Genomic DNA, 15,997 nt, shown 5'->3' with positions numbered 1-15,997 from the left:
TGATTTATAAAATTTTCCAACTCTAACTAGGTTATTCAATCTCAATAAAGATCATCAGTAATTCTCTCAAAAATAAAGATCATCAACAAAACTCTCTGTAAGATACAAGAGTTTGATTAATTCCAGAATGATGTCAAATCTGTTTAACTTCAATAAACACAACTCTACAACATTATTGGATAACGCAGAATATTTCAGTCATTTTTCATGGGAGTAAGCACAGCATGCTATAAAGATACATGCATGGTTTTTTATAGCTTGAAATGCACCACAGAAGCTATAAAGGTGAATTTAATCCGTACCTAATCAGTTGGTTATTATAACTTGTGTCCTTCTAAGGGAGATCAACTAATAATAAGTGGGGCATAAGGCAGACTAAAAGTCACCACTGACGACTCATGCATTTTACTAAGACTTAACTGGAAAAAAAAATCATTTCAGAACTTCTAATGCAAGAACTGCTTGGGATTCTATGGTCAGCTGTTAGTTGGACCCTATAGAGAGAAATAAACAACAGAATATTCTTATAATTACAGGCAACTAAATGCAGAACAGCACAAAAGATGGCTATTTCTCTCTATATCTCTTGAGAAGTTGTTATCCCTACAAAGAATATGCCAGCCTTCTCTCGTTTTTCTTCCAAGCTTTCTAAGCTTCTGCAATGACTAATTAAACTCCCTGTGCTCTCTTCTCTTTTCTCCCTCCGAGCAACAGACTGTAGGCTTCCGCGAAGCTTTGCTAATGCTTTCTGAGTGACTACCATGTTCTACTCTTGTACATATTCTCATGTTTAATTTGTTTATAATGTGTGCCAATACTTCTCTATTTCTTGGACAATAGACCTCCTAATCTTACTATTTTCATAAGCTAGCTGCTCCTTTTGCTCATATTTATTATTTCTTATGAAATTGTAGGTTGAGGGAAGATGGACAAACTTTTAAACAAAATGATACAGAGAAAGAGACCTCTGTATTCTTTGAACCAGTTTGCCAAATATTGAATTATACATTGTCTTCTATTCCAACTTCCTCCTGTATAATGTTGTTAATTATCTTCTTGATCTGGACATGTTACTATGGTGTTGGTGCTATTTTATAGAACTTTTCTTGTAAGATGTGCAGGAATGATCATGTTACTTGTCTTCTAAACTGATAAACACTATTATTTTTGGCGATAGAATTTAGATTCAAGTGTTACGATACGGGAGGATCACATCTACCTTGCCTTTCATGTCATGGTTATAACCATTCATGTTGAAGGTGATCAGCGATAGTGAGTAGGCTTTGTCAAGTATCCTCACACTCGGCTACAACCACCTCAGGCGCATACACTCAAGTGCAAATAGGTCCAATCATTGGACCCGTAATAAGGAGTCCCTCCTATATCATAAATATTTTGAATTAGTTGAAAGCCGGGCACAAATGAATGATAAGACTAATAAATAATTTGAAAATAATTAAATAATTTCCAGCCAAAGAAAAATATTTTTGGCTCATTTAGTAATTGTTCCAACCAAAATTCATCCATTTAATACCAAACTCTATGCTATTACCAGCCTATTACAGTGTTGACGGTATATCTAATATGATGCTCGTTCAGTATACCGACTATCCATATGCCTCCGTATCGCATGCCGATTTGGTAATAACATGCTATAGTACGTATGGATTGGTAAATTTTGGTCCTAATTTTATTATCAAAAATACCGTTAGCACAATTAACAGGACTAAGGTGATTTATTGGCACCAAGGACCAACCGCGAGCTCCAACGCCGTCCAAATAGCCACAAGTGGCGCGGTGCAACTCGACCCATACGTAGCTTGAGCCGTAGGTTAAGTTGAGATACACGGGTCTAACACGCGTCATGAAGGAGCAGTGATTGGGCCTCATGGAACTCTTCTTGGATCAATGCAGGGAAAGGTGGCATCATTGCGCACTAGATATGGCCACCGACGAGGATACAGGGAGAGTTCGCTGTCTGACACGGATCAAAAGGTGTCAGCTAGTGCTCACGAAACACGACCCTGATTGGTTTCCCGGTTCCCATGATCCATTGACCGTCCGATCTCACCCTGTGTCAGATCCAACGGCTTCCGTGAACCGGATTCCACGAAGCATCGTGCTGTGGTGCTCCACCCCACTCACACCCTGGGCCGCTCCCATATCAAACCATCCGACGGCCACCGTTGGTTACAACACCCGGACACGGGGTCTATCCACTAGAGAATAGCCACGTAACAGGATTAGTGGCATTTTCGCAGATATATGAAAAAGTAGGTATTTTAGTTAATAGGGTTGTTTATAAGCCGCTGCGTTCTTCCGACCCATCTCTCCCGTGTGTTTTCGGGGGTCAGCCTATAAATACCGCCGATAGAACCCCTCTTTTCTCTCGAGAATTTCCTCTCCGTTATTCTCCGCCCTCTCGGGCTTCTATTCAAAACCCTAGGCCAAGAAAGCAAAATGGCCGAAGAAATCCTCCAACAAACCCTAGAAATCCCCGAGGCTGGGGCCTCCGGCGTCCTACCGGCGACGGGTTCCGGCGACCCCGACGGGAACGCCTCTTCCAGCCGCCTCAACGCCCGGGCGCCCGAGTTCGTCCCCAGGGCGGCGGCGCCGCTCCCTCTTCCGGCCGCGGATCGGATCGATGCGCGCCAGCCGCGGCTGGTCCCGATCCGCCACGGCCCGCCTCCGATGATGCACGTCTACCACCCAGCCCCCCCGAGCCCGCCGTTTTTTGCTTCGGCGCCGGGCTCGTTCGAGTACTATGGCGGCGGAGGGTGTGCGGCGTTTGGGGAGCAGGAGGCGGTTCCGGCATTGGCTGATTCGGATCCGGCTCCGCCGGCGAGGGATGGGCTCTCGGAAGAAGTTATTCAGAAGATTACGAAGCAGGTGAGTGATTTCTTGAATTCTTTCTCTTAATTTCATGCTCATAAAATTTGTCCTTTGATTCGAGGGTAGTTGATCATAAGCCTTGGAAAGAATACTATAAAGCATGGATTTTGTGTTTCCACGGGGCATGATCAACGGAGTGACTAGCTAATTTTAGGAAATAACACCTTCCGGTTGGTCTTTTTGGGTGAGGTCCTGGGTTGTTAAAGAGATTGCATATTGACTAGCTTAATTCGTAGCTAGTTCATAAAAATTTCGCATAAGATTCTGCAATGAATTTCTAATGAGGGTTTTTTCTTTGCGATAATGTTAATGTACTTGTTCTTTTTTTTTTTTTTTTTTTTTAATACTTGGTGGTCTCTTAAACTTTGCGTGCAGAATTACTCTTGTTGGATGGGAGTGGGTTGCTTTACGATCTAATTCTGATGAAGCCTGTAAACTTTTGCAGTTGACTCCCACGTTTACATAAATAATTGGCTCTCAAGAATACTGTTAGAAGCTTTTTTTTTAATGCTTGGTGTTCCCATTAAACCTGGATGTCCAATAACTTTTGAATAGGTTCAGTTTACTGGGTTGTCGACAATCCAATTCTGATGGATCTTTTGTAAACTTTTTACAATAGACTCTCAGTTTGACTTTAGCATTTTTTGAAAGAGTCGATTAGAGTATGATCTGTTCACTCTCCTTTTGAGTTACCTCCTCTCCTTCGAAGTCCATTAGCTTCTTTTTTCCCTTTTAAAAACAAATCAAATTTGAAGTAAGAAATAAATATAAGAATCAAATAATCAATGGCTATCACTCTAAATAAGCTGTCATTTTCCTGCTCGTGTAACTCATTTTTTGTCACCTTAGCTAAATATTGCCAACATGACTAGTTTCTGATGCAAAATTCTATTGCATTGATGATTGTTTAACACTATGATATGTGGAAAGGATTTTCTTTTTTCACAAAATTCATTATTTAATATTTGCAGGTGGAATATTATTTCAGTGACGTAAATTTGGCTACCACAGAACACCTGATGAGGTTCATTAGTAAAGATCCAGAGGGATTTGGTAAAATATTTTTGTTAAATAGATTTTAGTTCTAAAGTTTTTTATTTATTTTGATTTTAATGTTTTATATTTTTTATTAAGATCAAGATTAGAATTTTATTTTCATTACCCCTTTCTTAATAGGTAAGCTTATTTCCAGTATTGATATGCTTTTAAGGATGATCAAGGTGCAAACTTTTTTTTTGGAAAAGCCCAACTAATCATGCTATAAATGCTCAAATTGTAACATTCGCAAAATAAATTTGATGATACTAGACCCTTATAATATTTATCGCACTTTAGGTGGTTCGGCTGTTAGCAATTGCCGATGGGCTTAGGTGGCATTTCTATTGATGAGCGGCAATAAACTTGGGACTAAGGGCCCTCACTTCAATAGAGGGTAATAGTAACTTTTATTTATTTATTTTGTGAGGTGGTAGTTAAAACTTTAGTGGTTTTGTTCGTGGTTATTAAATTATGGTTCGATTGTCCAATAGAAATAAAATATTAAGAAAAAACAAGGAATTTGGTTCAAGAACATGTTTTTTCTTTTTGTGTCTATCCAGTTGAATTAAAGGCTTCATGTTATATTTCACCGATATACAACATATGATGTAAAAAAATAGATCTGCATATTAAATGCTCTCTGATGTATAAGGACCAAGGAAGGAGGGTAGCGGTTCGATATTTGAGTTGGAGCTGAACTTACCATCTATATTGTTTTATAGAAATGGTAATGCATTTAAAAGGCAAATTGAATTATGCCAAAGATGCTATATTTTAGGATCGATCGCCTTTTTGATCCCTTTTCCTCCTGTCTTTGCCATTTAAATCCAAGGCATTACATTTCCCACACAAGATGTAATTACATGCAAATGTTGTTATTGGGCATTTAGGGAAGATTAAATCTATTTGGTCTTCTTTCATATCTCAAATACTGCCCAGCAGGACGCACCCCCAGAGTCTAATGGCTCTCTTTAGATTCCTTAGAGGGCTTTGTCTCTACAGGAGCCGCAAGTAGCATCGGCGGTTACCATCGAGCAGTTTCAACTGTTTATGCAGCAAGTTTAGATGCTGACCACAGCTATCCAAAATTTGCAGTAGATGACTGCCAACCACCACCACTACCAGCACCAGTAGGCTCGCATGCGGAGCGACCATGAGGACTTGGCGCGATGAGCCATCACTCTTATCCTCAAATCTTAGGGCAGGGACAACCAATCCATCGCTTCTATTCTTGGAGCCTAGGATGGGCCCAACACAACCATCACTCTTGTCTGTGAAGCTCGGGATGAGATAGGAGGCATTGGTCGCCGAGCTCAGTCTTAAGAAGGATCGACATCGGGCTATTCATCCCTCTGCTAATCGAAGAGGGTCTCTAGGAGGGAGGCCAACCTTTATCGCAAGATCAAGGAGATGGATCACTACAATAAAGCTTTGAGGGGTTGCAACGTGGAGCTCGGGATCAACATTGGCTTCACAACCGAACCCTGTTCTTGGCAAGGATTATGGAGGAGCCTCTCTCACCTCGATTCAAGATGCTGCGGCTGGAGAAATACGATGAAACTTCGGATCTTTTAGATCACTTGGAGAGCTTCAAAATTCTTATGATGCTCTAGAGGGCCATCAACGTGGTGCTCAGCCGAGCTTTCTCAGCCACCCTTCGGAAAGCAACTCGGTCATGGTAAATTGGGTTGTAGTCGAACTCCATCCATTCTTTCGAGCAATTTGGCCGGTTGTTTGCGGCTCACTTTATGAGCAGCCAAAGGCAAAGGAGAGGATCGAAAGGCATGTTCGCCGTTAAGCAGCTGGAGGCAAATCCCTTAGGGACTATATCAGCTTCTTTAACACGACAACTTTGGAGATCCATGATCAAAGTCGCTCAGTCGCGATGGCTGCTCTAAGGAGTGGATTAAAATCATCTCAGTTCCCAGAAGATTTTGCCAAGATTCTCATTTGAGCCAAAAGTATATCAATTCGGAAGAAGCTATGGCTGCTCGGTGAAAGTTAGCCAAGGACAAACCTAAAGAAGAAAAATAAGTAGGCTCATGAAGGGAAGGAAGAGCCTAGAAAGAGGTCCAGGAGAGAGGAGAAAAGTTTCTGCCGACCGAAGAGTCCATCTTGGAGATTCGAGAGGTACACGCCTTTTAACACCTATGTGCATATCTTGATGAAAATAGAAAATTGGAACTAAGTAAAATGGCCTTGGAAGATGAAGTCAGTAGCTTGAAAGGACAAAAGCAATTTATGTAAGTTCCATCGAGACTACAGGTACGACACCGAGGAGTGTCTACAACTCAAAAATGAGATTGAGGCTCTCATTCAGTGATGGTACCTTAGCTGCTACATCAACAATGAGCAAGATCAGAACAATGTTGGCTGGGAGCAGATGCCCCCGAGTAGGAGATCAACAATCGGCCAACTGCAAGAGTCATTAACTCCGTCTCGGGTGGATTGGCAGCTGATAGGATAAGCTTGTCTTCGCGGAGGAGTTATACTCAGGTAGCCCAAGCACGGAGTTCGATCTTGAAGAGCCAGAGGATGGACGAGATGATCTTCGATGCTGATATTGAGGACGTGTAGACCCCTCATGATGATGTCGTTGTGGTTTTCTTAACCATTGCAAACTTTGATGTAAAATGAATTTTAGTAGATAATGGAAGCTCTGCGGACGTATTATTTTGTGAGGCTTCTTATAAGATAAACTTGCCTGTCGATCGACTAAAGAGGATTAACTCTCCTCTGATTGGATTCTCGAAAGACCCAATCACCATGGAAGGAACAATATCTTTCAGTCATGGATGACCAAGATCCAAGGCAAGCGATTGTGATGTTAGACTTTCTGGCAGTGAAAGTTCTCTTGGCATACAATGCCATTTTGGGACGGTCCGAACTAAATGCCCTACAAGCAATAGTGTCAACATATCATCTGCTGGTGAGGTTCCCGATCGGGGATGGTGTGGGAGAGATCCACGACGGCCAAGTACTAGCTCAATAGTGATACATGGCGACATTTTAAGGAAAGAAGCCTATAGAAGCACTCCCCATTGAAGGCTTTGACGTCCGAGACGAGCAGAAGTAGAAACAAAGAGAACCGGCTGAAGAACTCCTTTCGGCCCCCCTCGATGAAACAAATCCAAGCAAGATGGTGCAAATCAGAGCCCACCTCAATGAAGCAACCAAGGCTTGGCTTGTGGACTTTCTCTGAGCTATCATTGACATCTTCGCCTGGTCAACCTCTAACATCGCAAGTATAAGTTCTGACGTGGTTGTTCACAGGTTGAATGTGGACCCGACATACTAGCTTGTTCGACAAAAGAAGAGGTGCTTTGGCTCGAAGAGGCAGTAGGCCATCAACGAGGAGGTGGACAAGCTCTTGAAGGCGGGCTTCATCTGAGAAGTCGACTAGCCTGATTGGAAAGCAAATGTTGTCCTCGTGAAGAAGGCCAACATGAAGTGGCGAATCTGCATAGACTTCACCGACCTCAACAAGGCCTATCGCAAGGACGATTTTCATTTTTGAGGATCGATTAGCTGGCGGATGTGACGTTAGGGCACCAAATGCTGAGTTTCATGGACGCATTCTCGAGCTACAATCAAATTCAGATGGCTCCTGAGGACGAAGAGAAAACCTCCATCACTAACAAGGGACTCGCTAAAGAGTCATGCCATTCGGTCCGAAGAATCCAGGGCTTCCATACCAGAGGCTAGTCAACCTTGGGCGAACATGCTGAAGGACGTGGATCTCCAAAGTTGTTGTGTTAAAGTGGCTAATGTAGTCCCTGAGGAACTTGCCATTCCGCTGCTTGACAGCGGACAAGCTTTCTGATTCTCTTCTCTGCCTCTGGCTACATGAAGTGAACCATGAATGACCGGCCAATCTGGACAAACAACTTGCAGCCATATGTATAACTCAAAATTTTTACACTTTATGACTTAAAATATGCTTGGCAATGTTGATAATCATATGCATAATGGTAAAGCTGCTTGATTCACCATATGAACCATTTCTTGTAAATGACAACAAAACAACATTATATACTTATGACATTTAGATCATACTTTTAATTACCTCATATCTTGTACATGCAATTATGAAATGCATAGCAGGTGTGACCTAGCTATCAAGACATTGTGAAAGCAAGTGGTAAATTACCAAACTTGGTGTTTCTTATATTGTCAATACTTTTAAGTTACAATTATTTTAATTGGGTTTTAATTCAACTTTGTTCTTCTGAATACATTATCCAAAAAGATATTTTTGTATAATCAAGGTCCGCCGAACTAGTTCTGGATCCGTACCGGTCGGCGTCCGGTACAGCTTGGTACTAGTTCCATGCCGAACTGAATCGGTAGGGCGTGCCGATTCACGGATCGGCACTCCCTAATTTTTTTTGGAGTTCTCAAAAAATAATTTAATTGGAAATCACTCTTTTCAAACTTTTTCTATGAATTTAAGTCTACTTTGATTTTTGTTGATATTTTTTTATGTTTTTTGATGTTTTTATGATCTCGGTTTAATCTAGATGATGCATCTTATTGCTTTAAAATGATACGAATTATAAAATGAACAACATAAAATATTCTCAAATCGCGTAGTGACATAAAAATTAAAAAATAATACAAGCAATTGCATACTTTTAAAGTCTAACATATATACCGATATTTAAAATTAGGTCGAGTGACGATGTTCCTCGTAGATATTCAGATCATCAGTATAATCAGGAGGCACATCAACCCACCCATCTAACCAAGCGGCGTTATAGTCTTGTATGTTTATCTCATGAGGAACGTGCGCCGAGTTGTAAGCACTCTCGGATTTCTCGTTGAAGCTCTAACTCTGAGAGGTGTCCTGTAGCTTATAATATGACTGTGGAGGAGCCCATCTGAATATGCCAACAATAAAATCCGACCCGTAAGATGCTCCAGGTAGCGTAGCATAGTAGCCACCGGAAGATGTCTTACATGCATCATATCCATATCTGTATTCGTATGGATCATAGACTGCTTGTGGCTGCGGGTGATAGGAACCAGGATCCAATAGCTCGCCACATATCCTTCTTTTTATCCTTTTTCAGCATTGAGTTGACCCTCTGTTGTTTCAAATCTCTATTGGGGAAGGCACTTGTTAATTCTGGATAATGGTTACTGTTAGTCCATGTATATGGCATGTCGTATTGATTGTGAAATGATTATTGCTGAAAAAACAGGGTGTTTGTGAAGTGTGCTAGGAAGTATATAGAAGGTGAGGGTTGTGAGAAAATTATCTAGGTGCCAGAAAAGTAATGGTCAGGCAGCTGGAGTGGTCTGCGGAGTCTTAGTTGCTGCTACATCCATGACTATGATTGTAGGTACTTGTTTCCTTTTGAGGAAATAATATTTATGGTAGGGCGCAAATGACCTTAGGTTTCAGTAGCATGCTCGAGAGCTACTCCTTGTACCAAGGATTCCTCGTAGCAGGTGGGTACTCTGAAGGTAATGGCTTTGCTCTCTCTTCTAGGATGAGAAGTGGCCTGAGCATCTTAAAATTGCAAGTAAGCCTGTATAAGCTAATGCTTCAACTCTGGAGCGGTGCCTCATGCTTGTCCTTTTAAACATTACTTACATCACTTTGAACTGGAAGGTCTGTTAAATTGAAAGTTGAGCTTGGTTCTTGATTAGAATTGAGAAAGAGATGAGTATGTAGTGTTTGTTGTATTATGGCTTGCTTAGCCACAGATCCTGGTGTAATTCGTGGTGCAGAACATGCTCATTAATGGTTGGAACCCAACTAAACAAGGAATGTTTCTTTGCTTATTCTCAAACATTGAAAGGTTTTACCACTTTTTTTTTTGAGTGGAAGGTTGTATCACTTTTTAACTTGTTTCTCTCATATGTACGGATGCACTCTCACTTTGCAATATGATATATCTGATCTGCTAAGAGGTTATAAGAAAGAAAATCTGGGATACCTGCTTTGATCAAGTTGGCGTAGGAATTCAGAATTTGTATTATTTTGTGTGCAGTGCCAATATCAGTAATTGCAGCATTTAAGAAAATCAAAGCCCTTGTCCACAACAACTCCCTGCTGGCTATGGCTCTCCGGACATCATCAAAACTCGTAAGTTCTTCAGTCATGCTTAGTTGGCTTTAGTTCACAACCCATAAGCCAGTCAAACCCTCTCTCCCACATCTGCTGATACAAACACATTTACTAGTCATCACCATTTGCTAATGTGTGTTTACTTGTAACTTGTGCTATCTATGGTACCTGGATATGGTTATCTTGCAGGTTGTTAGTGATGATGGAAAGAAAGTTAGGCGCCAACAGCCTTTTGCTGAATCAGATATGGAAGAATTGCAGGTTACATTTAGTCAGTTCAATTGAGTCATTTCATCACTTTATATGATCTGACTGTAAATGATGGGTTTGTTTATCTCCTTTCTCCTCCTTTTAGTCACGCATTGTTGTGGCTGAAAATCTACCTGAGGATCATTGTTACCAAAACCTTATGAAAGTTTTCTCTGTTGTTGGGAGGTAGAGATTTCTTTCCATATATAAATTTGATATCAGCAATTTTTCAACATCATTTACTTAAATCCATGCTGTACTGCAGTGTAAAAACGATCCGTACATGCTATCCTCAAACCAACAATGGCACAACCACTTCGACTAACAAATCAGCAAAGCTTGATATGCTTTTTGGCAACAGGGTGTGCACCTTTATCTGTTATTATGCTTGTTTCATAAAAGTACTAAATTGTCGAGGGGATACATTATATGTTAGGATCATATCGTATATATGCAAGTGATTAATTTGTGGTTATTTGCATTTTACTCTGTAAATTTTGCTTTTGTCATAACAAGTCATAATATGGAATAATTTTTCACTTTACCTTCTTTCTTTTTGGACCATTTTTTTGTTTTTTCTTCTCTAAGTCTTAAGTTTGAAATGCATTAGAAGTTGATCTTGGCACCTCTCAACCGAATCTTTCTGATGTCATGTATAAGGCACATTTGTAGCCTCTAGTTCTGAGCTATAGCCAAGTTATCTATCCAAACATAGATTCTTGAATGTTTTTGTCACCTTATCATTTGTAAAGCGTTTCAACATGATTTAACATTCTGTGCATGACACAATAGGGAGTGATGTATTTCTAGAAATGAAATATTGATTTAGTTAAGGCATATGGGTTAACAAAGGTGTCCTCGTCTCAATTATCAAAAGAACCTTAAATCTGCCTCATATTGGAGCAAGCTTTCTTTGAAGCTCCACAGAATTGGTTTTTCTCTATAATTAATTCCATCAAGTTTCACATCCTTCTTATCTAGGAATTTAGCTGTTACAGGTATCATCTATCTTTCACTTGCTAAACCACAAGGCTTAGCATTATTTTCACTTGTATAACTAGTGTTGAAGTGCCAAAGAGAAAAAGGAATCTAAAGAAGCTTTGAAGTGAAAGTGAAGTAAGTGAAAGATCCAAAAAGGAATACAAATAACTCAAACTGTTTAACAGAAATTAACCAAGGATGGCAACGTGACCTATGCCAATCTGGTATTGGGTCGATAATACTAATATGCTGCTATACCAACATGGTATGTAGCATCATGACGACCAAGTCTCATTACCCCCAGGATTCACCAGGAGAGTGGGGGAAGGTACCCAATGGTAGTGGTGGACATGCTGGAGTTGGTGAAGTAGGCCCCGAGATCCCTTTCGACATCTCCTGGCCAAACCCTAGTCTCAGGTGATGGCGTTGGGCGGATGTCGGTGGCGACTCGGTGGGGGATTCCGAGTAGCATGATGCTGGAGGTTGCAGCAGAGATGAAGGCATCAGGGGCCATTGAGGAGATCAAGCAGAGAGAATGTGAGGCGAGAAGAGAAATGAGAGAAAAATAGGATCAAAATGAGGGTGGGGGGATGAGGGATTTTATACAAGTGACCTCGACGCAACCTGGGTGAACCAGGTCATTACCTTTTGAAACCATGAGGAACTAGTCAATCTGGATTGTAACATGGGTTGGTTTAGTGCCTCTGAACCAGGTGGGAGTGCTTCGAGAGTGAATTGAAGACTGCTTGACTTTAAAATTTAACAGATCAGTGTACAGGATCATGAGAAATATAGTTAAAAAGCTTAGACCAAATTAGTATAACAATCGAGTTTAGGCTTTTTACACTAACTAGATCAAAACAAAGGTTTTTTTGACAATATAACCCCCTTTGAGGTTCAGGTTGGTGCATACTAATTGGAAGGTCAGCAAGCATCCAGAAACATCAATTCGGCTAATTAACCTAAAATGTGTGAGGCATAATAGGTAGTAATAATTGAACACTAGCAAACAGATGTTGAGTGAAGAATGAGGATTAAAAACAGCCATATAAATTTTTTCTTAGGCCAAAAAAATTTAAACAAAATGTATAGACATGTTCTATTTGCTGCTATTCTTATACTGCCCTTGTTTTAATTGTAATGGCCAGACGTCTCTCTAGAGAAGCCTTATGGGTGTGAAATGAGTGATAGTAGTGGTAGTTGCTGTGAAATTGATTAACATTCAGTATCCATCAGCTTGAAAAGGAAGAACAATAGAGGGATGTGGGGCTGAAATGAGCACAAGTTTGACTGGAATCCAACGAAGTTTCCACTGACTATAATTTTGAGTTTCTGAATCTTGGTGATGCTCCAAAGCTCGGGCAATGACAGGCACAGAAAGGATGATACAGGATTCATATTCTGCAGCATAGACGGGTTATGATGTCATGATTTATGACTTTTGTGTTTTAAAATGAAGGCTTGAGTAGGCTCTGATATTATATTTCTTACAGGAGTTGCCGTATACAATTTTATGACGTCAGCACATTATATTGGCATATGTTACCTGTCAAAAAGAATGTTACACGATTATAAGAGGTTTTTGGATATGAGATTTCCTTTTTTTATTTTGAATATGCATTTTTTGTTTCTTTTTCTCTTCTAAGCATGTGATTGTGTGAGGAATGAGAGTAATGGTGATGTATAAATGTGACTTCTCCAAACTCTGTTAAAATGTCAGATTGTCATCCTAACAAATAACTTGCATAAGCTATTTATATGTAGGTGCATATATTAATTAGAACTGTCATCTTTTAAATTTATGTGTTAGTTATGAAGTTGTTTAATGTTTATATTAGTTTTAACCTGTAAGGTGGATTTGTCTACCAAATTTTGTTGTCATATGTCACATATATGTGATTGCTTGTACAGTAGCAAAGCACTTAATTTGTGGATCTGACATTTGCAAACATATTTTAAGTCTTCAGGATTAAAATTCTACTGTTGAAGTGTAGGTTGATACTTTTTCTTTTTTTTGAAAAAAAACCTATAATAATTTTGGTATGTTTTAGACTTGGTTGCTCCATTAAGACTTGCAGATGGCCTGTTTAGCATGTTGCATTTTATAATGGAGCACAAGCGCCATGTACGTGTGTTCACATAAAAAACTGACTCTTATTCATATTTTGAATTTTGTTTTTTGTTTAATTCATTTGATTCATGTACAGTTGCATGCATTTGTTGAGTATGAGACGGTTGAAGATGCTGAGAAAGCAGTAAGTTTTTAACCGAATTCTACACTTTGCTTTGATATGGTTGTGTTTTCTCATCACATTATCCTCTGGCTATATTGGTTTTCCTGGCATACAGATTGCTGAGCTTAATGATGAGAGGAACTGGAGAAGTGGGCTCCGAGTTCGTTTACTGCTTAAATGCATGGTATTAACCACTATCTTTGCTTTCAATGAAGGGGTCTTGTGTGTCCTGCTGTTGTATCAGTACGATATTCCATTCATGTGCTGAAAAGCCTTGAACTAGAACTGGTGGCAAAGGAGGGAGAATTAGAGAGTATGTAGATCCCACAATCCCATGATTCTTGGGATTACCACAAATCACATTTTAAAGAAGCTTGGCTTCTCATGCATAGGCATCATTGGAAACTGTTCAATCCCCTCCAACTTCTCATTCCATTTGTTTCTGTCCAAATATGGAATATTCTTCAAGCAACATTAAGGGCCATTCAAGCACCTCCTATACTGTTTACAAATTTGTATGCTAAGTGAAGAAAGACGATAAAACATTCTAAAGATAGCATCTGATGCTAGTTTTTCATCTTAATATCATGGCAAAGTTCAAAACTGTTGGTACAATATGTTGATTCTTTTGGTATATATGTTGATTCTTTCAGATACACGTTGTTACTATTTTTTTAACCATTAAAACTCCAGACAAAACATGGGCCAGCTCGAGGGAGAAAGGGAGGGCATGAAGGTGATGTTAATGGAGAGGGTGATGTCTCCACATCTGACCAGCCAAATGAGAAGCAGGTGGAAGATCCTTCGCAATTATCTGAAGCATCACATGAGAATGTGGTAAAGTGGAAGATCCTTTTTTTCTCCATAGCAAAAATTGGTCAATTTCTTGTTCCAATTAAACTTAAGACCAGGTTATGGCATTTAGTTTTTCTAGTTTTTCTAACTGGTTACCTTGGATAGGGTGAGGCTCTTTACAGTGAGAAGGATGGTGGACTGAGGAGAGGAAGAGGTCGGGGCCGGGGAGGGAAGGGTCGAGGACGTGGCCAGTATCACAACAATAATCTTAATGGAGGTCATATGATTGGCAGTAGTTCACCCTTGAGCCATCCTGTCCACACCGAACAGCCAGTGGTGGCTAATAAGCAACCTCCCGGTCCTCGCATGCCAGATGGGACGAGAGGATTCACCATGGGTAGGGGAAAGCTGGTAACCACCACCAGTATGGTATAAAGACCTTCCTATAAATAGGTTGTCCTGAAAAATATGTTGTTTGGTGTGTTGTTGATAGAATGGTGTAATAGTGCTGTTGTAGCTCAGGCATTGCTTTTGGCGGATGCCTTGTCTTGGACTTGTTGATTAGACTTGGAAGTCAGATTCTGCATTCCGTTTCTTCCTCTTGGAAGCTTTTTGGGTTTCTGGACTCAAACGCAGTTACTGGTATTTGTATTTTGTTTCATTCGTTTACCTCCCTTTTAATTGATAGTTCTGGTGTAAAAGAAGTATCATAAAAGGTTGGTACGGAACCATATGTCGTTCTTTTACACCCCTTCAGTTGATAGCTCGTGAAAAAAAAAAACATAAGAATCGGTACAGGACCATAATGCTTAGCCTAATATCTGATACATGATGTAATTTTACTTTTGTCATAGTTCTGTGCAATAAAGCCATGTAGCAAGTCTTGAAGAACATCATTGGGTGTCTTTGATGCACAAAAAATTTATGATATTCTATGGTTTTAAATGTCACTGGGAATCAAACTCTATGAGTTTAGGAATCTATTTGTTTGGGCATATGGTGGAAGTTTGGGTATTCGTCTATGCCGTGAATTTGGAAATGTCTAGATTGACTTTTATATAAAGTTTACAAATTTGTGAAGTTTCTTTGCTCAAGAACTGATCACCTTATATAATTTGCTCTTAAATAAAATTCTAGATTGACTTCCAACATGGAGCCATGATTTGGATCAAAAGAATGTATAGCTGGAGTCCCAGTTTATAATTCTTGAGTTTATGATTTTTTTATATCACTTATAAATCATAACGAAAAAAATTATCAAACTCATACCATTATATTGCGTAAGAAGTCATGTTAGAATTGTAGTTCTGGACTTAGAAATGTGACATATAACTATTGCATTGTATAAGGTTAGGGTACTATAATTAATTTATAGTTATTGTACAATTTTAGTATAATTATAATCGTACAGATTAAATGCATTATAACTTGTGTTGAAATCGGAGTTTGGAGATATGTTGATTCGACTAGTTGAAAGCTATTGCATTTTATGTGGACTTGTTAGAAAGGCCTCTATCAGTAATTAATATTTTATAGAATTCCAATATATTTCAGGTCAAAATACAGCTACAAGTTTATTGTAATTTAGCAACTAGTTTCTTTTAATTTTTGAAATGTATATTTTTTGTTGGAAATATGGATTTTGGTAATTTGAAACTCTTTGCAGACGATTCTTCAAAACTTACCGTTAGTATTTAGATGTCCTTAACAAAATTCTACTAGTTTCTGCCTC

General features: G+C 39.5%; 1 protein-coding gene across 2 annotated transcripts; it reads left to right on the top strand.

Annotated features, from left to right (window-relative positions):
- Positions 1-2,340: 2,340 nt before the first annotated feature.
- On the top strand, positions 2,341-14,966 carry LOC103715296 (la-related protein 6B). 2 transcript variants are annotated; one of them, XM_008802884.5, is made up of 10 exons: positions 2,341-2,889; positions 3,864-3,945; positions 9,930-10,024; positions 10,196-10,267; positions 10,362-10,441; positions 10,521-10,617; positions 13,444-13,491; positions 13,586-13,654; positions 14,164-14,307; positions 14,431-14,966. In XM_008802884.5, exons 1-10 carry the CDS (start codon positions 2,461-2,463, stop codon positions 14,698-14,700), a joined length of 1,386 nt encoding a protein of 461 aa, XP_008801106.2. In that variant the 5' UTR covers positions 2,341-2,460; the 3' UTR covers positions 14,701-14,966. The 2 variants fall into 2 exon arrangements, with proteins under 2 accessions (XP_008801106.2, XP_088576357.2); XM_088720231.2 differs by lacking the exons at positions 10,362-10,441; positions 10,521-10,617 and having other exon boundaries at positions 2,378-2,889.
- The last annotated feature ends 1,031 nt before the right edge of the window (positions 14,967-15,997 follow it).

The sequence above is a fragment of the Phoenix dactylifera genome, chromosome 4 (genome assembly GCF_051530095.1).
Source record: "Phoenix dactylifera cultivar Ajwa chromosome 4, Ajwa_hap1_PhDact_Kaust_v1.1, whole genome shotgun sequence".
Classification (NCBI taxonomy): domain Eukaryota; kingdom Viridiplantae; phylum Streptophyta; class Magnoliopsida; order Arecales; family Arecaceae; genus Phoenix; species Phoenix dactylifera.
The sequence above is the reverse complement of the archived record's forward strand: the minus strand, read 5'-3'. Positions and strand labels throughout refer to the sequence as shown.

Bases quoted from the DNA above. Each gene is read 5' to 3' on its own strand.
- LOC103715296 (XM_008802884.5), top strand. From the start codon at position 2,461: ATGGCCGAAGAAATCCTCCAACAAACCCTAGAAATCCCCGAGGCTGGG. The intron at 10,025-10,195 runs GTAAGTTCTTCA...GTTATCTTGCAG, and splicing joins TCCGGACATCATCAAAACTC to GTTGTTAGTGATGATGGAAA. The intron at 10,442-10,520 runs GTAGAGATTTCT...GCTGTACTGCAG, and splicing joins GTTTTCTCTGTTGTTGGGAG to TGTAAAAACGATCCGTACAT.